The sequence below is a fragment of the Corvus hawaiiensis genome, chromosome 11 (assembly GCF_020740725.1).
Source record: "Corvus hawaiiensis isolate bCorHaw1 chromosome 11, bCorHaw1.pri.cur, whole genome shotgun sequence".
NCBI lineage: Eukaryota > Metazoa > Chordata > Aves > Passeriformes > Corvidae > Corvus > Corvus hawaiiensis.
Genome location: NC_063223.1, coordinates 5,129,390 through 5,154,655, shown reverse-complemented (window position 1 = coordinate 5,154,655; position 25,266 = coordinate 5,129,390). Strand labels below are relative to the sequence as shown.

At 42.1% G+C, this 25,266-nt stretch overlaps 1 protein-coding gene across 4 annotated transcripts in view; it reads left to right on the top strand.

Annotated features, from left to right (window-relative positions):
• The window catches only part of CNTN6 (contactin 6), a 128,813-nt gene that overhangs the window by 39,995 nt on the left and 63,552 nt on the right, over positions 1–25,266 (top strand). For 3 of the 4 annotated variants that reach the window (XM_048315699.1, XM_048315696.1, XM_048315697.1), the window contains 2 exons: positions 10,015–10,141; positions 15,359–15,534. In XM_048315699.1, the coding sequence (XP_048171656.1) occupies positions 10,074–10,141; positions 15,359–15,534 (244 nt within the window). In that variant the 5' untranslated portion in view covers positions 10,015–10,073. The remainder of the gene's footprint in view (positions 1–10,014; positions 10,142–15,358; positions 15,535–25,266) is intronic. The other variant, XM_048315698.1, reaches the window with a different exon arrangement.

The window sequence follows — 25,266 nt, the reverse complement described above, 5'->3', positions numbered from 1 at the left end:
AAGGCCAGGTTGGACGGGGCTTGGAGCAGCCTGGGATGGTGGAAGGTGTCCCTGCCCATGGCAGGGGTGGGGCTGGTTGGAACTGAGGTCCCTTCCAGCCCAAACCATTCCGTGGCTCAATGATTCTATGATCCAGACTGAATCCAACACTAGGCCTTTTGTCTTTACAGCCTGAAATTCTCCACCACCTCTATATCTCTTGATTTCTTTTGATTTATAATCTCATCCTTACATTATTTTCACTTTTTGGATTTTATCTTCTCATTTCATTTTATTTTGTCTTTCCATTTATTACATTTCACTGCTCACTTTACCTCCCCCCCCCACTTCCCCACTTTAAACACTCTGTCCCAGCTCAGGTGACGAGAAGCAGCCCCTACATTGAGTGTCCTCCTTCCACTGGTATCAAAACACTTTCCTTTTTTTTTATTTTTCCCAATCTGCTGCAGTTTGAATTTCACCACTGGCAGAGATGAGATGACTAAACCAATTTCCCTCTATGCAGAGAGCCCTCTTGCATTTCTCTCTGCACTTCTACTTTTTCCCTGAATAGCCGTCATTTAATGCCCCGTTATCTTGGATGGTACTCATTTAGTGGTTTATTAAGCAGTAATTCAGCAGCCTGTTATCAGTTCCTACTAGAGCCGGGGAAAATATGCCAGCCAAGTACGCAAGATTTCCACAGAATTAGAGCGGTTTTGTGATTTTTGGATTAGAGAAAAATTACCCCAAAGTAATAGATATGAAATGTTTTCCCTGCATTCCATTATTGGCCCCATGCTAAAGCTCCCATCAGGCCATTTTGACTGTAGATTGTCTGATCTTTATTTCTGTTTCCAGCCCAAGCAGTGAAATTTTACAAAATCACAGAGAACTCAATGGACTGAGAAGTCCTAAACTTGGACTCACTTTTTCTCCCGCACTTGTGGCTTTTCTGAACGTTTCCATGGGGGAAAAGAGATATAAATTAATTTCTTAGAGCTTCTTAAAAACCAGGGAGCTGAAGTGAAATAATGGGCAAGGGTAGAAACCAAAGTGTGCCTTAAATACAGCAGCATGGAGGGATCAATGTAAATCCCAGCAGGAAAAAATGGGTTTGCGAAATAATTCTGATGATAGAATAGGTAAAGGCTTGATTGGAAATTACAGCTTGTAAAAGTGGATGAAAATAGGAGCACTTTTTATGAATAAATCATTCCCGTTTCCTAAAATTGCTGCATTTTAACCAATAACGAAAGTAGAGCTAAAAAGGAGGAAGTAAGAGGGTGATGGTGCAGCTAAACTGGCACTGGCCATGGAACAGCTGCCAGAGTTATGGAATTTTTCATATCTGCTCATGGAAAGCATTCCTGGTTCTGGTTTCCCTCTGGAAGCTTGCACAGGAGTTACAGGAGGACAAATGGTACAAACTCTTCCCATGGGCTGTTGTCCCACGCTCTCCAGGCTCCTCTGTGGAGTGAGAGCCTTGGGAAGGGTTCACAGGGACACCTCAAGCCCCAGGGTTTGGGGCTGCTGCTGTTTCTGGGCAGCTTTCAAATGGTGTCAAACACAGACATCAGGAGGGGACAGGCAGTGTCTTAATGGGATAACTTCCAATTTTCCCTGGATTTTCAGCCTGCTGACAGGGACAGCAACATTTCCACCCCACATGTCCCTGGCTCGCAGCCCTTCCTGCTGGTCCCTTCCCTTTCCATCTCTGCCTCAAGGCAGAACTTCAGTGCAGCCCTATCAGCCTGCATTTCCCCCCCTCCTTTCAGCTGGGTTTTGTTTTGTTGTTTATGCTGTCATTTCTTTTTTGGTTTTTTTCAGAGAACACATCAGATAAAGGTCATTTTTCCTTGAATGGAAGAGCACAGTAATTTTGACAGTGAGACATTCCCAGCTTGCTCTACATCAGAAATGTTGATATTAGCTCCTTTAAAATAGAGACTAGAGACAAAAATTGCCTGAGCAACTCAATGTCTGGCAGTTATCTCCCAAAAAATGAGCATTTGCAAAGTTATGCTTGTGGCTTCTGCTAAATTCCAGGCTGCCATTACTGGAAGGATTTTAACTTCATTTACGTTTGCTCAGAAAAAAAAAAAAAATATCATCATGAAGGTATTAAACAGCCACAAAAGATGATGGCTTCAAACAGTGTCTTTTGGCTGATCCATAATCATTTGCTTTGGCAATTTTATTGGGGAACATTAAGGCTGATCACTAACTCTGTGTTCCTAATTATTTCTGAAATATTGTGCTGTTTTCTGTGCTGAAGTGCGGAACGAGCAGAGCAGTGGGCTGCTTGGGATTGCAATGTTCTAACTGGGTTTTAATCAATGAGTGATAATGAGAGCTTGTGTTTTGACTTTCCCTTCTTAATTGCCAGTAATAAAGCAGATCCTCATTGATGATATTTAGCAGAGTTCAGTTTCATTCATCTCTGTTTATTCTATTTATTTTGAAAGTGCCTGGGAGCTTTCAGTGCGCTAGACACAATAGCAGAATATACAATGCTAATTATATTTTCCTTACCTGATCTTTTCCACAACAGAGGATGATGCTGCCTTTTCCTGGGGAGTGATTGCACCTCCCTGTTTTCAGCAGGTTTCTGGAATGCAGTAGGAGTCAAAGGATAAAATCATGTCCCGTGAAATCCCAACCACATTTTGCTGTTTAAATCTCTATTTCCCTTCTGCTGCTCATGATAGTTGGGATTTTTTTTTTTTTTGCCCAGAATGCCAAAATAAGAATTAAATATCCTCAAGATGAGGCACATCTGCAGGTGCTGCTGGCCAGGAAAACTCATCTCACCCAAACAGCCACAACAAAGTCACACCAGGTCTGATTTACCCCAGGTAGATCTTCACTGGCCAATTGTCAATTTTGCATCCTGATTTTGGGTAAGAAAGACCATTTTTTTTTTTTTTTCTAAAAGTTTGAGTTTCAAATTTAGTTTTGGTCCTTCAAATGGATGCCAGTGCTGTGATGACAAATGCATGCAAATCAGTCAGTCAGTACAATAAATATTTTGATAATATCCTGCCTGAATAATCTAATTTAAATCAGGACCTGCCTTAGGTTTAAAATGTTTTAAATATCCCTTGCATTCCTCTTCAATTATATGTAAGAAAATAAAGAGTGTTTTAATCTTGCCTCGATCATTGCTTGAGATGATTTATATCCCAAGATTTTCTTCCCGAGTTATCAATCATCTGAAAGCAAGAAGTGGGTGGCAGCCTGAAATTTCTATATCAGATCTTTCTGTGTCCTGAGGAATTTTTGCTGTGGCAGAAATTTGGGCTACAAAAATAAGCGGTCTCCACATGTTTTTCTATTATCTCCATGATCTCAATAATTTCGAAGTGTTATCCCAGGATATAAACCTTGCTATCTACAGATAAAGTCATTGCTGATGTCAAGTTCTTACGGCTAATTCCTGACTGGTTTCATTCCTGCCTCTTATTTAAGCCCTGGTGAGAAAAACAAGCATCTGGGAAGGAGCCATTTTGTTCCAGTTATTCAAAATAAATAAACAAGATTTAAATTATTTGTACAAGAAGATAAACACCCACCTGCATCACAGTGCTGTAGAACGGAGATTGTATCTGGATTTCTATGAGGTCTGGGACTCACAGTGCTGCAGAACCAAAACACAGCTTCACATTACAACACTTTTCCTGTTGAGCACGAGTGGGAATCACCAAGTGTGGCCTCTGGAAACAAAGAGGAATCATTGCTTGCTTTAGTAAATTCAAGCTATTTGCAAACCGGCCCTTTCCATGGTTTCTCTCCATTCCAGTGTGGCTGGATCTTTGAGTGCAGCAATTCTCCTTTGTCCCCCTCTGTCTCCAGAGTCACTGGGTGGGACGAAGGGCTGCAAAGACACAAATGGGTCTGAAATTTCCCCAAATTTCTTTTTTTTCCCCTTGTTTTCTGTGTAAGCAGAACTGCCATTTCTCATGTTGTTATGTGCTTATTCAATTGTTGTTACACTCTCTTTCCTCCATGAAATTTGGGAGTCACCACACAAAATTCCAATGCCAAAAATCATCTGAGCTTAATCACTCCCCATCCTCTAAGAGAGCAAAGCACAGCTGTATCTTAAACAGAGAAAAGTTAGAGAGAAACAAAGTGCTGGCTTTATTTAAGTGGCAGGATATTAAATGTTATAGCTGTTATCACTTCCTGCAGTATAAATTATTGAATTAAGCCTTCAATCAGTTTGGCAACAGTGTCAAATGAATATTACAGGAGTACAATGCAGCAAACAGAATCTGTCATTGAATCTAGGGCTCCCTTAGAACCGAAATTACAGCGAACAAAATGCTTGTGCACTAGATTGGAAAAGGTTCATTATTATTTATTCATCTTGCCCAGTAACACAAAAAACTAATGAAATTTCATTGAGAAGGGGGCACGTCAGGATTAGTATCCATCAGCAAGGCACATCCCTCCAACTTCATCAGGGATATTTGTCTCCATAATTAGATGTCTGTTCCACGAGAGTTCTCCATCTGAAGGACGTGCCCAAGTTCATGACATGAAACAAATCACCCACGCTAATGAAAAGGTGATTTTCACCTCTTATTTCACTTGTCTCATCTCCCACAATTGCACAAAGTCTTCGGAAAATCTTCTCATAAAGCCAAAAAGAGTCAGGCCCAGGTAGGAATTTCAGCACTGTTGCTCACATGTTTGTTTATTTTTCAGTAAAATATTCCATTATTAACACAGGTGACACATGGGTGTATTTATAGCCCCTCTCCTGGAGCACCTTTCCACATATCTCCACAATGAATCGGTCATAAATCTGTGCTCATCTCCAGTGGAAAGCTTAAATCAGTGCAGCTCCACTGAATGCTCTCCACAACCCATCCATTAGGAGCAATTTTTCTTCTCTGCAACTTGAACTCCTGCTCTGGAATCTTGAGGGAATATTTGGGGGTTTGTAGGGAACACGGTATCCTGTAAATCTGAGGCTTGATTGCTGCACTCAGCGTGATGAGAAAACGTCACATCTTGGCATTTAAGGATCCATCCGAAATTATTTTGGGATTAGAACGTGTGTATCTGTTAGATGGGTAATAAATTCACTGCTACCCAAATATATTCCCAGAAAGTGCTGAAGCGATACTGGTTATCACAGGAGGACTTTTAAAAAATGTTGGGAGCGTCACATTTTGACAAAATCTTTTGTCCCTATATATATTTAGTTGAAAAAGGCTCATAATTCTCACAAATATGACAGTTTTTGCATAATACTTCCTTAATTATCACCTGTGATATATTACACCCTAATTTTCTATGCTAGATTCTGACAATAATGGTTATATTAGGAATTCAATTCATATTCTAGAGTTTTATTGTTTGTTTTCACACCCAAGGAAAATGTGCAGTCAGTTCATAACCTGAACATGTTTTTTGCCACATCAGCCTCAGCTCACCCTACCTGGCCCACCACAGAGAGCCTGTTTAAATAACAGGGAAAATATTGGAATATTTGCCTCATTTCTCAAGGAATACAATTGACAGGATGCAGAATCCATTTATTGCAAACATTTCAGATTTCTGTGCCATTTAGGGCTGGAGGAGCCTTAATTAAATAAAAGTTACGTCTCCAAACTGAAATCAAGAGTGAGGTTCTCCAAGTGAGCCACAGGCAACTTCCACCCACCGTGCATGGGAAGAGGGGACAAAGGAAGGGGCACTTGGAGTGCCAGCTCCTGGGAAATGCCAGATTCCAGCTGTGCCTCCTTTCATCTGCCTGCCCTCACTGTTTTTCAAATCTCAAGGAGGGGGCACCATTTTCCCAGATGCAATGGCCTCAAGTTGAGCCAGGGGAAGTTTAGGTTGGATATCAGGGGAAATTTCTTTATGGAAAGGGTTCTAAAGGATTGCTAAAGGCTGCCCAGGGCTGTGGTGGCATCACTAGCATCGGAAGCGTTCAAAAGAAGTGTTGATGTGGCACTTGAGCACATGGTTGAGTGCTGAATGTGGTGGTGGTGGTGCTGAGTGGATGGATTTGTTGTTTTGGAAGTCTTTTCCATGCAATGATTCCATGATTCTGTGAAAGCGAGGCCTTGTACTCTTGGCTGTCGCTTTATAGACAGTTTCATTTATAAACTCTGGGCTCCAGTGCCAAATTTCCCATCATTACTAAGAGTTTTTCTGACTTCATCAGTGCCAGGGCTTCCTCCCATGGGCCTCCTCAGTGCCTCCCCTTCTCCCAACATCACAGGGAGCTAAATGTCTCCCTGGTTTGGTGTCAGCTAACGGAGACACTGTGGAATTCCACCAGTACTCCCAATTTGACTCTGACAATAGAATCTGAGACTTGAAAGGAGCCCTGTGTCTCCAGAGTTCTGCACATCAACATCTGAAGGGAGAAAGCACATGAAAGTTGAAGGCCCTTTGGGAAAATCCTACAGGTTTCAGGTTGCTTCTTCCTGCTCAGACTTATAAGATCTAATGGCCCTTTCTCTGTGTTGCTGTTTCACTGGGTGTTACTGGGAGGGAGTGAGGGAATCCTGCCTCTGCTGCCTGTGCTCCTGACAAGTGGTTTTTCTTCCACAGAACACTTTCATGGCCCTTTTTCTGCTTCGTCTTCTCCCATCTTCTCTTTCAGGGTTAAAATCTGACTCCTTGAAGACTTGTGTGTTACTTTAGGTGGTACCAAGCAGAGTTTCATCCATTACCTCTCATTTTGCATCTGTCAGGCTCCTTCTAAAGTCCTTGAGCTCCCTGGTCCAGGCCTTTGAGGAGGGAAATAATCATTTCATTCTGCTTCTGACAAGATTCAATCAAAAAACCCAGTGCTCTTTGCAGGGAAATCCTCCATGACATTTAAAAATCTGTGGACCCCATAAACTCCCTGTCCTCCAATTAAAATTTACCAATGTCTTCAGCTGAAAAATTAAACAGATTTTGAATAAGTTGGATTTTGCATCACTTTTCTGCTGTCATTAGAAGGGGAAGGGTCTAATTCACCTATCCCATCCCTTTTGCTGGAGCTGACAGGTGTTTTACTATCACACTGATTTAAAAGAGGCCTCTTAATCAGGTGTCAGCTTTGGCCCATAAAGTCATATTAATGTTTTGGATCAGATATGAAGCTCTATCTAAGGCACATTAAGAAAGATTCATTAGAAACTCACTACCCCTGGAATTTACAGCCTTCCTGGAACTTAATAGCCTGGATAAATTCCTCCTTATCTGCTTTGCTTATGTGAATTACGGCAGTTTTGCATTTAGAAGCTTCTTCTTATGATCTTCCGTGAGGATTCACTGATATGGTCCATCCAGAATCATGGAATGGTTTGGGTTGGAAGGGACATTAAAACTCATCCAGTGCCACCCCACAGGGACACCTTCCACTGTCCCAGGCTGCTCCAAGCCCCAATGTCCAGCCTGGCCTCGGACACTTCCAGGGATCCAGGGGCAGCCACAGCTGCTCTGTGCTCTCAGCCCACCAGAACTCCCCATTTCTGGTCCTGGAGCAGGGAATCCTCTGGAGTTTGTCTCCCTGGAGCTGATTTCTCCCAGGCAAACCTAAAACCTTTCCCTGCAAATGGAGGGTGATGCTTCTGGGACACTCTCAGTTTCACCAAACAGTTTTCATCTGCTGTCACCACTCAGTTTGGAGTAATGGTAATTCCAACTCCACTTTGCAAAAAAAACCCCTAATTGGAAGGAAGATCTGTGTAGGAAAGGGATAAAAGTCAACTAAGTTACAATATTAGCCTACTGAGTTATCTTTACTCACATTACAGACTGGGCCTGGGCCAGCCTAAACTGCTCTTGGGCTGCTCTCCTTTGCATTTGCAGCCGGGCAGAGGCCTCACAAGGAGCTGAAAATGAAGCCAACCAGAGTCAGACACAGGAAAGAACAGGGAGCAGGATTTGGCTGGAAATTAGGTTGATTAAGTGTGAACTCCAGATTTGTGCCTCTTTCTCCCTGTCTGGATGAGGCAGAGCATAAATATTTAAATATTTCTTGTGGCTGAGTAAAACCCCTTTAACTCCATTTGATAGCAATATCAGGGTGTGATAGAAGCACCCACTGCCCATGAGACAGTGACAAGAAGCACTGGGATACTCCCTCCTGATTCCATAATTATGGAAAAACCAGCGTTCCTCCTCTTCCATTGGCACTGTGCTAATCCCTGCATTGGCTGAAGACAATACCAAGTAATGAATGAAGGAATGTTGATTCATTTTCCTCCTTTGGCTTTGAATTCAGGCTGGCATAATTATGGTCTTTATGGAGATCAAACTGATTTGACACCATAAAGAAATACATTTTAACTTCTTATCAAACGTTCCATAACAAGAGTTTATATTTTCTTTCAAGCACCATGTTGAGGATTCACACATGATTTTTATGTATAGAAACCATGCATTTAATCAAATATTCATATTCCAATAGTTTTTTTAAAAAAATCTGAATTATTTAAATCTTAACAAAAGCAAACAGCTCTACAAGAATGCATTTGTCATGTGTATCTCTGGAGAAATCATGGGGATTGTATTGAACCTGGAGGATGGAGAGGAAATATACGGCCATTCTCTATAGGAAACACAAAAGGATGCATCAGGAAATTAGAAATGACCAGCCTGACCTTCTCTATAAATAAGAGATGGACTCCTAGGACACCACTGGCTCTGAGAGTGCACATCATTTCTCACAAATTTGATGTTATTCTCTGCTGCAGATCAGCCAGCAAGAAAAGGATATTAAAGAGAAAACAAAACAACAGCAAGAAGCTGCCTCTACTAAAATTCATGGGCAGGATTTTTGTGACAGGGACTGTGACATGTCCACTGGAAAGGAGCTGTAAAATATTATGTCCTTATTCTACACATTGAGGGCCCGCTGCACTAAGGACATGGGAAGGGGATATAAAATTAGGATATTCAATAGTCTGCAAATGACAAATGAGTCCAAATTCCATTTAGGAAAAATCACGGGAAATTAATTCCAAGTATACCAAAATATTTACATTTTCATGAGGTGAAGCAGGGATTTTTATGTACATCAGGTAGCTCCCCTAGCCCAGCCAGGTCCATGGATTTAAAATGCAGAATGATGATCCCTGGGTCATTTTGGAGCTTCAGAAAAACTTCTCCCTGGCAGTTCTGCAAAGGTAACAAGAAAGGCTGAGAAAATGAACCCAGAAGGGAAGAAAATTCCTCCCAAAGTAAAGACAAGTCAAATGGTCAATTGTAGAAACAGTGAAAAAAGAAACCTTCAAATTTGTCAAGGGATTAAACCCGGAAGAGTAGTAGGAAAAGAAACAAAGATTATTTAAGCAGACCCAGCCACCATCTCAGAGAGCTGCTCTGCCTTGCCCCCGTGGTTTGCTGAACAAATTGTCTTCTCCCCTGCTCCCCAGAGCAAGGAAGATCACCACGAAAAATAGAAATAGTTCTTGTTTGCCTTGCAATTAATCATTTCACTTTGCATGTGAAATAAAGGTTGATTATTTAATGCTATTCCTGTTTTAAAAGGAGTGAAAAAGGGAGGGGAAAAAGCCCAAAACACCAATAAACAAACAAACAAAAACCCCAGGCCACTATAAAAGAAGTATACATAAAATATACAAAAAAGAATATCTCAAAGGATGGGAAGGGTTAGAGGAGAAGGAGGTGAGTGTGCTGTGACCAGGGAGCACCAAACACAGAGCCACAGGTCCACAATTCCATCCTTTCCTGCTGCCAGTCCCGATCCACAACACAAGGATGAGGTGGATGGGCGCATTTAGCACTTGCCCATAGAGCTTCCATGGGAAATATGCAAAGAGGCTTCACTGTCACCTGCAGAATAAATCACCAGCACCTGAGCTCTGCGATTTTATTATCAATCAGCCTTGAAATATTTCTTCCTTAATAGTCCAGTGTCTGGAGGTGGATTCTCTGCTGAATATCATAGCAGACCTTAACTTGCAGCTGAAAGCAAAGGACTCCAAAGGACAATTTTATGTGGAAGGACACGCTAAAGACACCTAATCTTAAATTATTGTTTTTCTTTCACAGGGGGAGAAACCCTTCATGGGCCTATTTTTATCCAAGAGCCATATGATATCACTTATTCCATGGGCTCAGCAAATCCAGAGATCCTCCTGAACTGCACAGCCAAGGGATATCCGCTGCCATACTACAGGTGAAGTCAACCTTGGGGAAATATTGTCCCACTGTCACTCTTTGAAGTGTGTTTTAGTCACTGCACGACCATAAATAAACACCCTAAAATGTGCTGAGTGCTCACAGCAAGAACAGTCAAAGTTTAGAGTAAATTCTAGGAATGAAGAAAAAATGTTTTTGCTGCTTTGCTGTAAAGAAAATTAACACAGGGAAAGAAAATAATTGAAAATCACCCCCAAAGTGTTTTAAAATATACAGAATTAATTCTAAATCCACAGAACAGCTGTGAAAAATGGGAAAATGGAAGTGCTGCACATCTGTAGTTGATAAACTTTCCATACATTAATAAATGCTTGGAAAGCAGAAAAGCAACACCCTTCCCCTCTTCTAATTCCAGCATTTCATGTACACATTTATGGTGTTTGTTTATCTCCAATACCTTCCAAGACTCCCTTCATAAAACCTTGGTACAGAGAATTTTTTGTTTATTCAGTAACTATGGACTCACCATTTATAATAGAACTCATTGCCCCAAGGATCTGGAAATCCAAGTTGGATAAGAGGAAAAGTGGGGAATCTAGGGGAAAAAAAAAAGGACATTGTGCTTTCTTCAAAGAATAATGGGGAAAGTAATGGTTGAGGTGAAGGAAAATTACCCATAAAAAATAAATCATTCATGCAAGACGTGAAAGAAAATCATATCCTATCAAATTCTTAGAGAATATTTATTGGAGAGCTTTTAACTGCTCCCACCACAGCCTCCCCTGGAGAGTGCCACCACTGGATATCAGCTTGGCTTTAGGACTTCATGGCTTGATTTGTCTCCAGACACTGTGTTATGAAAGAAACCCTTAATTTCCTTTATGAAAGGAACCCTCAATTTCCTTTTCACAATGCAACTTCTCCTCCTAGGAGTAGAAATCCTCACTTACTTCCCAACCCACTTGTTCTCCCTGTTCTCAACACGAACATCAACTGGTTCAGGCCATGAAGTTCAAGTCTTTCCAGTTCATCCACCCTTTGCTTTCACATCCATTGAAGCAGCTTCCTAGAAATTCCTGGACTCTCGTGTCCTCCCATGGATTCCTCCCACCCACAAAGAGCAGAGACAGCAGCTTCCATCAGGCTGGAGAGCTGGGAAGTCTCTCCCCCATCACATATTTGATATCCACATTTTACCTTTACTTTTTTCTACCCACCCATTAATTAAACTCCCTGGGTTTCTGCACCATAAGGACATTTTTCAAAGCCTCAGTGGCTCCAGGGAGATGGGATCAACATCTGGGGATGGATCCTGGAGCCCTGAGGTCAACTAGAAGTTAACAGACTATCCCTGCTGCAATTACACCACAATTTGGAAGGAACAGGGAGCTTTTCACTTTGCTCTGATTTCACCACAGCTAATGCTGCCTTTGTCAGATAAGGATTGAGCCCATATATTTAAAGTTCTGACAATTTTTGAGAAATCAAGCCCAGTATGAAATTTTAATCATTTCCTTTGCTGAGTGATGGCTGAGAACAGCAAGGACTGCTGGAGGTTTCTCTTTGATTCAGAAATACAGAACCACTCCAACAGGAAGAAAGTTAGAGACAAGTTAATTTGCTATTTAGCATTTTTTTACATCAAGAAATATGCTGATAAATGCCTTTTCTTGAAATAAAAAAAAAATGCTTAGCATTTCCTAAAAGTTTTATTTTGTTGGGTACTCTTTTATTCTTACAAACTTGTCAAATATAGGGATAATTTTTTGCAACTCCTCCTCAAAATACTGTGTGTCTGCGAAGCACAGTGCAAGAATTGTGTAGAACTGTAGGTGGAAGGGCTGAGTAATAAAAATGAGACACAGTTTTCCTGTTAGAAGTAACAAAGAACACAGATTACACTGGAGACAAAAATATGGATGGAAGCATCTCTAAAATCATTAAGAAATCTCTATAAATGTTCTGAGAAATATCATTTTGTCCCTTATGTCTTTTTTATAAAGTCAGAATTGCCTATAATATCAGGGACATTATTCCAGGTGTTTCCTGGTGTGATGTGGCTGGTAAATAAACACAACTTTTAAAATTAGATTTATCATTTTTTGCACCTAAGCTTTTTATAGTCACCAGAGGGTTTATCACCAACTAACTCAGTGAATTTTACATAGGTTTTTTTTACTTACAGCCTATGCATGAACACCCTGCAGTGCTTCCAGCAGCATTTTGACACTTTTTGTTTGATTTCAGGTGCTCTCTTTTCCTGCGCTTCCACTCAATATCCAGAGCAATCCCACAATCCTGCATTTTCATGCAAGTTGGTGACTGAGGGTGTTTTCCCCTCAATAATCTTCTCAGAGATGAGTCAATGGAACCAATAAATAAATCCAAGGGCAGCATAAGCAGCATTCATTAGAACAACATTTTAATATTCCAGCCCAATGCGGAGTGCTGCACTAAAAGGAGATAAAGAGATTCAAATCCAATCCAAATCCAAGCACCACGAGGATAACTGGAACACACAAATGTGAGGGAGGGAACAGAGCACAAACCTACAAGGATTGTAAACGACATCAAATATGTTCATAACCATTGCATCAAATCAAAGTGGAGAGTGATTCCCAGCAATCCCAAAAGTCCACCCTTGAATAAGAAATTGCAGCCCAACTCTCATGTCCTTGTTCCCTGGAATGCTGTTCCTTGGCTCAGTGCAGATCCTGCCTCAAAAGTGGAATGAAAAACTCCTTCACCCTCTGGTGTCTTGTTCACAGTCAAGAGTTTTTAAACTTCCTGTGTTCCTCCTCACTGGAAATGTTGTACATGAAGGAGGGTTTTGCAAATCCTTTTCCCAACTACAAGAAAGTCTCAGGTGGCTTGGCAGGACATTTCCATTGGAATGCAAATAATCTGAGAAGTATAGAACACAATGAAGTCTTAAAAATATTGATATTTTTATTATAGCAGCACACTGAAAAGATAATTTACTCAATCATGTGAGCACACACCCACTCACAGTCCTTGGGCTCCCGGGGAACTGATAATTCAGCATCAGAATATAGGAAATTTTTTAAAGTTTAGGTTCTGAAACAACTGGTGAAAGAAAAACAATCCAGGATGCATTTCCTACAACTGAGGAAAAGTATTTTCCAATGGTTGCATGAAAAAATTCACAAAAATATGTAGATGATCCCTGCCTTAATGGGCTTATGTTAAAAATTCCCTAAAATAATTATCCAGATTTCTGTGTATTAATACACTGCAGAACACACAAAGCCATTAAATCATTGTCTACCACATGAATTCATTAATTCGCTTCCTTCAGTGATGTAAACATATTAATTAGGGAAAAGGCCCACACCAGGAGCTGAACCCTGATCTATATGCAAAGTTTAATAATCATTGTACCATGGTGATTAGAATGATTATGGGGATACTGTGAAGAATTCATTTGCAGCAACTAAGCCAACATCTTTGCATTTGTTTGGAAAAACAATTATAGATCTTAATTGGGAGCCATGCAATGATGACAGCAGTTATTTCAGTGATTGATTCCAAAATTAAAGAGAACTGGCAAATTAAATACCAGAATATCTTAGATTAGAAAATGGAAAGCTTTAGACAACTTGTAGCAAATGTAAATCCTGAAATATGGCAGAATCCTAATGCTGGGATGTGATCCCTTCAGAAACCCAGACAAGGCTTCCTCACTTTTGCTTTTAAATTTAAAAAAATAGCCCAAATCGACTAAAATAACAGCAAAAACTAGACCAGCTATAGCAAATATAAAAAAAGGAATCCAGCAGAGGTACAGAAACACAAAAAATAGGCTGGAATTTGTAGGAAGAATTCCTGAGGGTTGAGTGTTGCATCCAAATCTCTCAGTGTGGATGAATTCATGGAAGGGGAGGCATCCAGAGAAATTATTTTGTGTTATTAGACCTTGCTCACAGAATTCCATTGATTTCATATTAATCAGTCATTATCTTTCAAAACAACAAGTGCTCACTTGAAGGTCAGGGCACTCCCTGCATTTGTGGAGATTTCCCTGGGAGCACAGAATTGCATTTCACAGCTCAGTGTGGGAACCCTCCTGCACAAAAACAACCCCTGAGCAGTGTGAGCGTGTGGAGAGAGGGCTGGGGGTGACTGACAGAATCTTGTGCTGTGTATCCAGGTCAGATTTCCAGGGATAAAGTATGAGTGTGCTTCAATTTGTTACCAGGGAAAACTGCCCTCCCTGTCAGGAACTCTGCACATAAGCAGAAATGGATATTTTTTCTGCTGTGATCCTTCAGATAATTTACAAGGATATGATTGCCCTTGGTTTGGGCACTGCCAGGAACCCAAGGTGAGCCACTGGCAACCTTTGTGTGATCCTTCCATCCGATGGAGGGCTCGGAATCACACCCACAGATCAACAGAAATGATAAAGGCTGAGGAGATGGCTCTGGATATAAAATCAGGAGAAGAAAATACCTGGTTGTGTAGTTTTAGGATTGCTGACCACTTAAGAAGTGGCATTAACAGACCCCAGACTTGAAGGCCTCAGTGGCTGAGTCCTTTATCCTTCCTTTGGCCCTCACATGAGCAAGGAAAATTCAACCCTAATGTGACTAATGGCAAAGCCCCAAAATTTCCCTTCCTGAAAAACACAGTATTTATTTTCTTTGAAAGAGAAATTGTATTTTGACATCTGTAAACAGCTGGGTAATGTTGCAGACGCAATCCATTTCCTGCTTAGGGGACCCACTGGGACAAATGATGATTTAAAATAGCAATGCTCTCATCACTAAATGATCAGTCTCAGACTTGCTGTACAAAAACTTCCCTCCCAGCTTTTGTTCTGCCCTCTGAAGTGCAATCCTTCCTGATCTACATCGCCAAAGCATTTTTGTTGCCAAATTCATGGTTAATCATTTGCAAAGCACATTCAGGTACCATTCATAGAACAAAAATAATGTTGTTGTGGACAAGATATAAAACCCCCTCCTGACTGAATGGATAAGTTCATGTGAATAAGTTATAATTACTTTTGGTGGACATTTGGGTGAACACTGGTGACTAAAGTAAAGATTTTCCAAAGAATACCATTATTGCTATCGTTAAGATTGATGTAAGAAGCAGTCGTGCGTGAAAAATGATCTAATTTTGTGATATTTAACTACATTTTTATCATTACAGGTATGCTACAGCACACTATTTAAGATAAATAGGCTCTGTAAATTATAAGCATAATTTGATTTTTTTCCCCTCAAAGGTGGAAGCAAAATGGCACAGATATTGATCTTACCATGAGTTATCACTACAGGTTGGTTGGAGGCAGCTTGGCAATCAATAACCCACATAAAAATCAGGATATTGGAACATACCAGTGTTTGGCCACAAATTCATTTGGAACAATTCTGAGCAGGAAGGCAAAGCTTCAATTTGCATGTAAGTTGGGAAGATCATATTTATTAGAGCATTATTTTCCTATTAATTCTGCACATGGACTGTAATTTATTGGGTAATTAAAGGATCATTGGGGATTCTGTCCAAAAGGTTTGACTTCCTTCGCCACTGCTTATTCCTAAAAAACCAAAATATTAATAACAAAACCAGACATCTGATGGCTGCTGCCCTCGGGAGGCAGAATAAAAATCAGGAAATTGAAAGGTCAAGGAAGATGAGCACAATTATTTTCACTTAATAAAGGTGTTTCCACTTTTCAGGACAGTGGTTTTGTTGTTATCCCACAGGTAGCTACAGCTGGGGGGCAGGGAGGGAATTGTTGCAAAAAGTTGTGCTTTGAGTTTTCTGTAGATAATGAGGTCTAATTGAGACACAAAATCATTGCTCCCCTAATTGCCACACTGATATTTCCTTATGTTACCAAAGAAACTCTCTTTTTCCTTACACAGTGTGTAAAAGTGTGAGCTGCGCTCTGAGATATTTCATATTTCAGCTCCCTCAGGTCGAGCACGTTGTCTGTCTTGAGATGATTTAAAATTTATTTCATCTTTGCTCCCCGTTTCACTTCTTCACAACTTCACAACCTTTTTCACAAGGTTTGGACGCGGTGACCGAGTTCTGTGAATGCCCAGGGGAGAGGGGGAACAACACTGGCAACCAAAAAACTCCAGATATTCCCTCCAGCCTTTTCTTTTTTCAGTCTAAAGCTCAGAGCAGTCTGTTGCTGGGAGAAAGCAATTGTTTTCAAAGCTCGTTAATAAAACATGTGTCTAAAGCCAACCTTGTGTCGCTATTTCAGACACCAGCAAACGGATTAATTATTAATCTTGTTCCATTTCTCATAGCAAACCTCGTGTCACAGGGGTTACACAAAGGAGACATCAGAGGTCAGGCTGGTTCACAGAGTGTCTTTCAGCAGACCTGATCAAAAGGTGTATCACTGGTATCTCATTTAATAACATTTTACCCTGAATTTCTCAAAGAGCTTTGATTTCCAAGAGCTGGTCAAATGTAAAAAGAATAAAATTTTGATTCATTATTTTACCACTTTTTGTGCTGAAATGTTTTTACAAGCCAGTCTTTCTGTGTGGGAAATTATTTCAAGATTTGGAGGTGAAAGTTGTTTAGTGACAGAACAAATGCCGTTTTAGAAAGGAGCAAGAATAGACAACCACCTCAAAATTGTCCGTGGAGTCTGTAATCCCCAAGGAACCAAGGCAGGCCAGGGAGGGAGCTGGGAAAAGACCTAAGGAAAGGGAATATCCTTAAATGGAGGCACAAATGAGGTGCAAAACAATTTTTTTAAAAAAGGGGGGAGAAGGGAAAACCAGGAATATCTGCAAAAGAAAGAAGGCTCTGGTGATTACTCAGGATTTCATGTCAAGCAGTTCCTTTATTTAAGCTTTATACCCCCACCCAAACACTTCCCAAAGTTCCTGCAGGGAGCAGATCCCAGAGCCGGGTCTGGTTTGGCCCCAGCTCTCAGCCTGCTCCAGTCCTCCAGCTCTAACAGCACCAAGGAATGCTAAATTTATCCCATAATCAAGCACTACACCACTTTTCCAGTAGTGGTGACAGATATTTACATCCTTCCCCATGCAGAAGAGAGAGGACAGACAAAGGCTGTTATTTACACTGACAAACTCAAATTTACAGAAAAATGCTTCAATTTAGTGGCATCACTGCAGAACTGTGAGTTTTAAGTCATCTTACAATAGGGAAAAAACCCCACAGTACATGGAAAACATCATAATGACCTGATGAGAATAGTGGAACAAATTATCTTGAAACACTTATTTCACAGTCAACATTTCCTTGTTTCTTATTTTCATGTTGCCATCCAATTTAATTCTTTGTTTCAACCAATACTTCAGGCTATATCTTCAAATCCAGGCAGGCAGCACGTTGCTGTTATGACACTTTCATTCAACACCTCACAAAATGGGATTCTTCCCTGGACTGGAATGACTGGCATATTATTGCGATCTCCCTGATAAAGAATTGAATCAAACCTATTATCCAAGTAACAGGGTTTATGTGTATTTGTCTCTTTACTACAAGGTAACTAACTCTGAGTTGGAGTTTGAATTAATGATACCTCCAGAAACCTATTCAACATGTCAACTTAATATGTGAAAAATACTTTTTTCCTCTGTTCGAGATAGGAAGTTCTCCGAGAAGCAAAATAAATGCAGGACGAGATTAGAAATATGTCTTCAGATTCAGCTGGAGTTTGGTGCTTATCCTCTATTAAAACCAGAGCTGTCAAAGGAAAGCTGCAGGAGGAATATTGTACAGAAGGCAGTGGCATAGATTATTAAAGCTACAAGCTGAAAATGAGAGACAGCGTCAGGGAGAGGGAGCGCGTAAATGCATTAGCGGGATACACAGGCTGGCAGGCCCTTGGCATCCCTGCTTCCTGCACAAGGCTTGTTTTGTCATAAATAAACTTGAAAGCTCCCTATAAATCCTGTACATCTCCTGCTCCCCTGCCTGCTGCACACTTGGAGCAGCCCACGTGTGTTTTGCAGGAGCTGGAGTTGTTGAGGTGGAAGTTGTCGTAAAGCTTTGGTGTCAGGCCTCGGCTTGTGCAGCCAGAGCCAAACACAGGAGCAGGGTCCCCATCCAGGCTGGAGTCTGGGGTCATGGCCTGCCACCCACGGGGCTTTTCCCCTTCCAGTTCAGTGGTGATGTCCAGCACAAGGTCACCTGGAACGCTGCAGCTCAGCCTAAAGGGAAGTCAAAGGCCTGGGGAGCTCATCTTGGGACTAGGCACGAGTCAGCTTGAAGGAAGAGATGAGGACATGGAAGGTTTTCCTTCAGCTTTCACACAATTTAGAATCACAGAATCATTGGAGGACACGGTCTTAAGCTGCACCAGGGGAAGTTTAGGCTGGACATTAGGAAAACATTCCTCACAGAAAGAGTGATTGGGCATTGGAATGGGCTGCCCAGGGAGGTGGTGGAGTCTAGTCCCTGGAGGTGTTTCAAAAAAGACTGGATGAGGCACTCAGTGCCATGGTTTAGTTGATAAGGTGGGTGATCTCCGAGCTCTTTTCCAACATCTCTAATTCTGTGATTCTGTGATTAAGGATGGAAAAGACCTCCAAGATCACCCAGTCCAACCTTTGCCCAAATCCCCCCCGTTCATAAACCACATCACAAAACGCCACATCTATTCGTTTTATGAACACTTCCAGGGATGGGGACTCCACCACTGCCATGAGCAGCCAGTTCCAAAGCTTGGCCACTCTTTCAGTGATGAAATTTTTCCTAAGGCATTTTTGTTTAAGGCATTTCATGCCTTAAAAAAAGACAAACAAAAAAGCTGTTAGGGAAAACTGCTTCAGTATGGCTCCAACCAGAACTTTCTCCAAAGGCACACAGGGGATTTGCTTTAATTATTTCCTCAGTTTTAAGCAAAAATAACTGTGTGCAAACAAGTAGTCTTGAGGGAAATCCCCGTAACAGGCTGCATGAAACAGCCTGTCCAGGCCTGTTACTTGTTCTTTTACTTCCCAAACGCATCTATAGCAGAAGATTAAGAGAGATGCAGGAGAAATAAGAGTGCAATTAAACAAACTAGAACAAAAAAGGACTCCACAACGAAAAGGAATCACATGTGAACCTAATAATTATTCAGGGCATAAACCCAGCAAATTCAGTATTAATTGAAAGCACCTTGCTGCTTAGGGATCTTAAATTCGATTCTCAGTCAAATTATTCTACCCTTGATGATAAAAGTCATGCTGATTGCAGCTTTCTCAGGCCTGAAATTCTGAGAAACAATGACAACAATCTAAATTCATGCTTAGAATTAGTCACTTTGCCTTGAACCACACAGGAGGGCACACAGTGGAGCCATTAGACCCCATATTTTAAAGTTCCCCACAATGCTACAGACCCAGGAAGGATTTCTCCTTGGACTTTTTGGGCTCCAACCATATTCTCCTGGTTTTCAAAGTGGTGCTCAAGGGTTTTGCTTGGTGCTTTTTCTCAATAGTGTTTTTCCAACACTGCCACCCTCCCCGCTCTTGGCCAGTGATGATGTGCTCACAGCCGCGTGGCTGAGAGTGACGCTGCTGGAGCACTTGGAATAAAATCTGCAGCTCCCAAGAGCTTCCACGTGCTCTTTGTCAGAGACAGAAGACACAGTTTTGCTGAAATAATAAATTAGAGACAATAATTCCTCGTGGACTGAGTTTTTGCCATTCTGAAACACAAAAGTAACAGTCCATCATTAGCGTTTAACCATTTCAGGGAGGAATATATTAAGCCAAATCAAATCCATTTAGTGTTTGCTGGATGGTGACAGGCTGAGCTTTAGCAGGGCCCTATTGGAGGGGCTGGCAGGGAGATGCTCAGCCAGCATGAAAGCCCACTTTTCATCTGGTTACTTCATCGTGTTACTTACCTTCGAGTGCACACAAATTACAGAAACATCACAAAGCAATCCAGCAGCCTCAAGATGTCATAACCCTTTTCACTGGCAGTGTATGCTTTGAAACAGAAAATGGAAAAATCAATAGGCTTGGATCAGATAGGCTGAATTTGCAAAGTCTGGACATGCATGAATTTAAGACTAAATGACACCTACACTTCTGGCTGGGTTGTGTTGTGGTGCTGTGTGTGTCCAGAAATCCCTCTGCAACAATTGTATTTGATTAAAAGGTGTGCTAGCTGTTGTAACTACCACCTGGAGTAAAGCTCTCTGGGTCTTTAAGCTGATTGTTAATTCATCACTGCACACGAGGGCTGGAATACTGATCAGGCTCCCTGGCAGTTGGATTGCAGGAATGAACTCTGGCAGTGCCTTTCTTTTCCAAAAGGAGGTATAAACTGCTCAGTTCAGTGCTCAACAGGCACTCAGGGATGACCAACTGAAGAGCAGGAAGGAGGAAGAGCTCAGCTTGCCAGTGCCAGGAAAAGGCCACCATCAAAAATACAAAATACATCCCCAAAAGTTTGACTTGGTTTTCTACATTCCCTTTTCCTCTTTAGGGACACATCAGGTAAAGCCACAGACTTGTCTACATCCACACAGAATCATGGCATGGCCTCGTTGGAAGGGACATTAAAGATCATCCAGTTCCATCCTCTGTCACCTTCCACTGTCCCAGGCTGTTCCCAGTCCCATCCAGCCTTGGACACTTCCAGGGATCCAGGGGCAGCCACAGCTTCTCTGGGCACCCTGTGCCAGGGCCCCACCACCCTCACAGCCAAGAATTTCCTCCCAAAATCCCATCTAACACTGCCCTCTGCCAGTTTGGAAGCCATTCCCCCTTGTCTTGTCCCTCCAGGCTCTTTTCCAAAGTCTCTCTCCATCTTTCTCGTAGCTCCTTCAGGCACTCGAAGGTCACAATTAGGTCACTGTGAAGTTTCTCTTCTCCAGGCTGAACAGCCCCAAGCCTCTGTCCTCACTCCAGCATGATTCTCTACCCTACATGTGCTGAGTAATGCACTGACCCCACCTCTCTGCTTTAAAAGGGTGGCCTTATATTTAATCCTAGAATGGTTTGGAAGGGACCTTAAAGCTCATCTCATTCCAACCCCACTTCCACAGGCAGGGACACCTTCCTCTGACGCAGAAACACATCTCAACTGCAGATATGTGGAGAATCAGCCATAAAATTCTCCTTTCCATGCTCTGGGCAGCCCTCCTGGTGGTCCTGGTAACACCTCCCAGTCTGCATCTTCCTGTGAGCCAGTGAGGAAAAAATGCAACCTGCAGTGGGAACACTCGCTGTGGATCGATCCTGTCTGGAGGATGGAAGTGCTGCTGTCTTCTCTTCCATATGTCAGTGAACAGGCTCACAGCTCAAAATTGCCTTTTGGACTTTGAAGCACAGGTACAGAATCCAATATCACTGCAGCAGCAGCAGCAGCCACCCTCCCTGGTGTGGGGAGGTGAGGGCCAGGCTCTGAGCAGAATGAGTTACAGGAAATAAACCCTGTACTTTGTCAAAGTTCTGCTTGGAGTGAAAAGAAAGGGAACTTTCATTTATCACTTCTGTTTGTTATGGACACTGTGCCAATGTTCCAGCTCTCTCTGCAGCAGTTCCCATGGCAGGAGACCACATCAAGGTCTTTGCTTAATGGATGCTCTCCGTGGAGCAGACCCAGCAGCCTCAGGCATGTTTTCTTCTTTTCCCCTTTATTTCAAAGTGTTTCCCTGGAAAATCAGGAAAAACCTGGTGAGAACCATTGTTGTAAGGAATATGACATTTCCAGGGACAGCAGCCCCAACTCTCCCAGCTGTCTTCACAGGAGAGGTTCTCTAGCCCTCTAAGCAACTTGGTGGCCTCTTCTGGGCTGATTCCAACAGGGACGGATCTCTAAGGGGTCTCTATCCTGCTCTACCCACCCCAAATGGGGGCACTGGGCATCCTTCAAGGCCACCTTGAGCAGAACACATGCAGAGAACCCTCTAAAGTGATGCAGTTTAATCACTCCAAGACCAAAACCTCTGCAAGACCTCATCACACTCAGCTCGCCTTCCTGTATCTCCAATGAACTTCCCGGTGTTCATTTCTTTGCAGAATTCTGTGCACACAGAGCCTCTCCCAGGCTCCAGGAAAAGCAGGAACCACCACTCAGCAGTGAGGAAGCAGGAAGCCTGGAAGGGTTTCACCTGCCTGCTGACAGGACAAGGCAGGGTGATAATAGAGTTTCTATTTTAAAGCGCTGAGATCACAAGAATAAGATTATGCAAATCTCCTGACATTCCTGAAGACACAGAGAACAGCCTGGAATCTTAAAACCAGAAGTTAGGGGCGTGTCTCCATAAGGAAGGGCTTTGCTTTCTCCATCACCCCCTATTTTAGTCTTCTCTGCTTTCTCAGAGCCCATGCAATGTCCATCAACACCAAGTGCAGCCATGGCCTCCTCTCTCCTGTTAAACACGTCCTGTAGCTCATGGGAGCAACATTCCCTGTTTATTTTACGTTGTAACAGACCAGACAGCATCAGAAATTCCACTTTTCTGCCCCTCCAATGGTTTAAACCTCTCTCCCAGAGTACTTAACCACTGTGTTCAAGGCTCTGCTGTATCAGCACTTGTTTAAGGCTGCTTTATTCCAGGTTAGTTCCTTAGACTTTTATTATAAAAGGAGGTTTTTTATCTATGAAACAGACATCTACATTGTAGAGAGGTTGTAAGGAGCATTACAGGCAGTGAACCAGGCAGATAAAGTAGTAATAGGGAACACAGAAGTATTTGAAGGTTATCTTTTAGTTCGATATTACTTACTCTTCTTCAGTTCCTTTAAGAGTGTTTATCCTAAATCAGCCCATTGCCAGTTGTATTGGAAAAGCAATATATGTGATTGAGATATGGTGGGGAACAAAGCATCCACAGGTCCTGGAGCTGATAGATTCTGATTGATAAAATTTAATACTTGGGAAGGATAAAACCAGTCTACATTTGCAGTCTGGGTGATTTGCTATTTTATCTGTTCCCCTTTCATTACAGACAAGATGATGTAGATTCCAATAAATTGTTGAGTGAAATATCGACGATTTTCTCATGAGATTCTTTGTTTTTTCATGTGACAAAAAAAGTCATGGTGCAGGGTTGCAAGGGAAAAAAAATACTAAATTATTTGGAATAAATGATTGGCTTTTTTTAAAAATCAAAACAATGAAATTAATTGATCAGTTATTTTGCAGTGAAGGTTGATCCTGTGTAAATGTTTTAAGGTGTCAGATAAACTTGTCTATTCTGTGGCTTATATTGAAGAAGGAGATCAGTGTGTAACATTTGGACTTTTCGTGGAGTGAAGGAATGAGGTCACACGCATCGCTTTTCTCAACAGGAAAACCACATCTGGCACAGAGAATGCACTGAGCTGTAAATATCCATTTCTAAATGCTACAGCAAGAACAACAAATAGTGTAACCTACACCTGAAATCCCACTGACAAGATTCACATCCAAAAATCCCCTACATCAATCACTCGAGTAAATCTTGAAATTCCCATTGGAAGGAATTCTTTGAGGGCTTTGCAGCTGGAATGAGGGAGATAAAGCAGTGGTGGCTGGGGGGAACTCAGGGTAATTCTACAAGAAGTAATTCTGTGCTGGATCTCCAAAAGGCTGGGCAGGAATTTGGGAAGGGCTGAAATAGGCACAGACACTGTCAGCAGTGTGTGAGCCCCCTCTTCCTTGCCACTTTTCCTCTCTTCCTTGCCATTTTTTATTGTATGTATTATAATCCTTGATTATTATTTTGTTGGTAGAAACATTATAAAGAGAATTAGTTGCCTGAAGTGGGACTGTACCCATCAGAACCCAGGACAGGGATGCAAGAGAAACTTTCTGCAGGACCAGGGCACAGCTACAGGTCCTCAACAAAAAGGTCTGAGGGAAGGGAGAAGTTCCTGACCCATCTCCACTTAGTTAAAAACCCGTTGCTGTGGGAGCAGTGGGAAATATGAAGGAGAAAGGGTTTGGATAAGAATTAACCCCCCTGCCAAAAGGACACTTGCTACAGCAGCCAGGCCCATCTCCCGTGGAAGTCGGGCAAAATCAGTGTAGTCTTGGCAGGGATAAATCTGGCCCTCGAGGTTCAGCCCAGGAAGAGAAATCTGTGTTTAAGAGCTCTCCAATCTGGAGAAAACTCCTGCAGACGGCGAAGTGACTCTGGTGATGACAGGTGACAAATGAACCGTGCCGTGACAAGTGAGAAAACTGTTTGGGAATATAAAATATTAAACACATATTCCCTCTGTGCCCCTCCCTGGGAGAGGGGCAGCTCCTCAGCTGTGCCTCTGGCCTGCAGATGGGCTTTGAAGCAGGAGCCCTAAGGCTGCATCAACACTTACTGCTCAGAGCAAGTCCTGTGCTCAGCTCAGAAGAGAAATTTAATATTTTATGCTGCTAAATGTGTAAAAGCAAGGCAAAAAATAACAAAGGCCAGATGTAGACCAGCTCTACCGCTTCCCAGCATATGTCTCTGTGCTCTGGGTTTCTTGGTGCATGAACAAAAATCAAGCCAGCTCAGGGTTCCCCCCCCCTCCAACTCACCCTGTGTTTAATTTAATTGTGACCTTCCACTTTTTCCCTCTAGAGAAACTTGGTATTACTTTGTAAAGGGCATTTTCACTCTTTAATTGAATAAGACAATCAGGCTCTGGCAGGAATTATTGTTCCCCACCTTGAAAATTAGTGCCTGGATTGGCCATTCAGATCATTTAAGCTGAATTGAGGACCCGGGGCCTGTGTTCCTCCCAAAGTGTAAATTACAGGTCCTCTCCCTTGGAAGCTCCAAAGTAATTTAGCTAGGTAAGGAAGCACTGATGAAGGTCCTTGGATGATTACACAGCTTTGGAGAAGGACAGGACCCAGTGGTTGTGGTTTTCCCTCTCTTTATGACAAGCAACTCCGTCAGGGAGTTTTGGGGGACAGGACAGCTTTCCTTTTACCCACAGTGGGATGCAGTGCTCCCCATGAGAACAAAAGTGAGAATTCCAATGGATTTTTAACATGTTCTGGTGAATGGAGATACTGGAGATACAGGAGATACTGCTCCTGGCTGACTCAGGTCCAAATCTTCCAGACCTGAGGTGTTAAAGGCTCACGAGTGCTTCAAATGGAGCAGGAGAACTCAGCAGGTGTTGAGGAGAAAATCCAAGTACTTAAAAAGCAGGAAATGGGGAATACTAAGCGGCTTTCAGACACCTTAATTAGAGATAACACCGCTCTTAATCTCAGAAT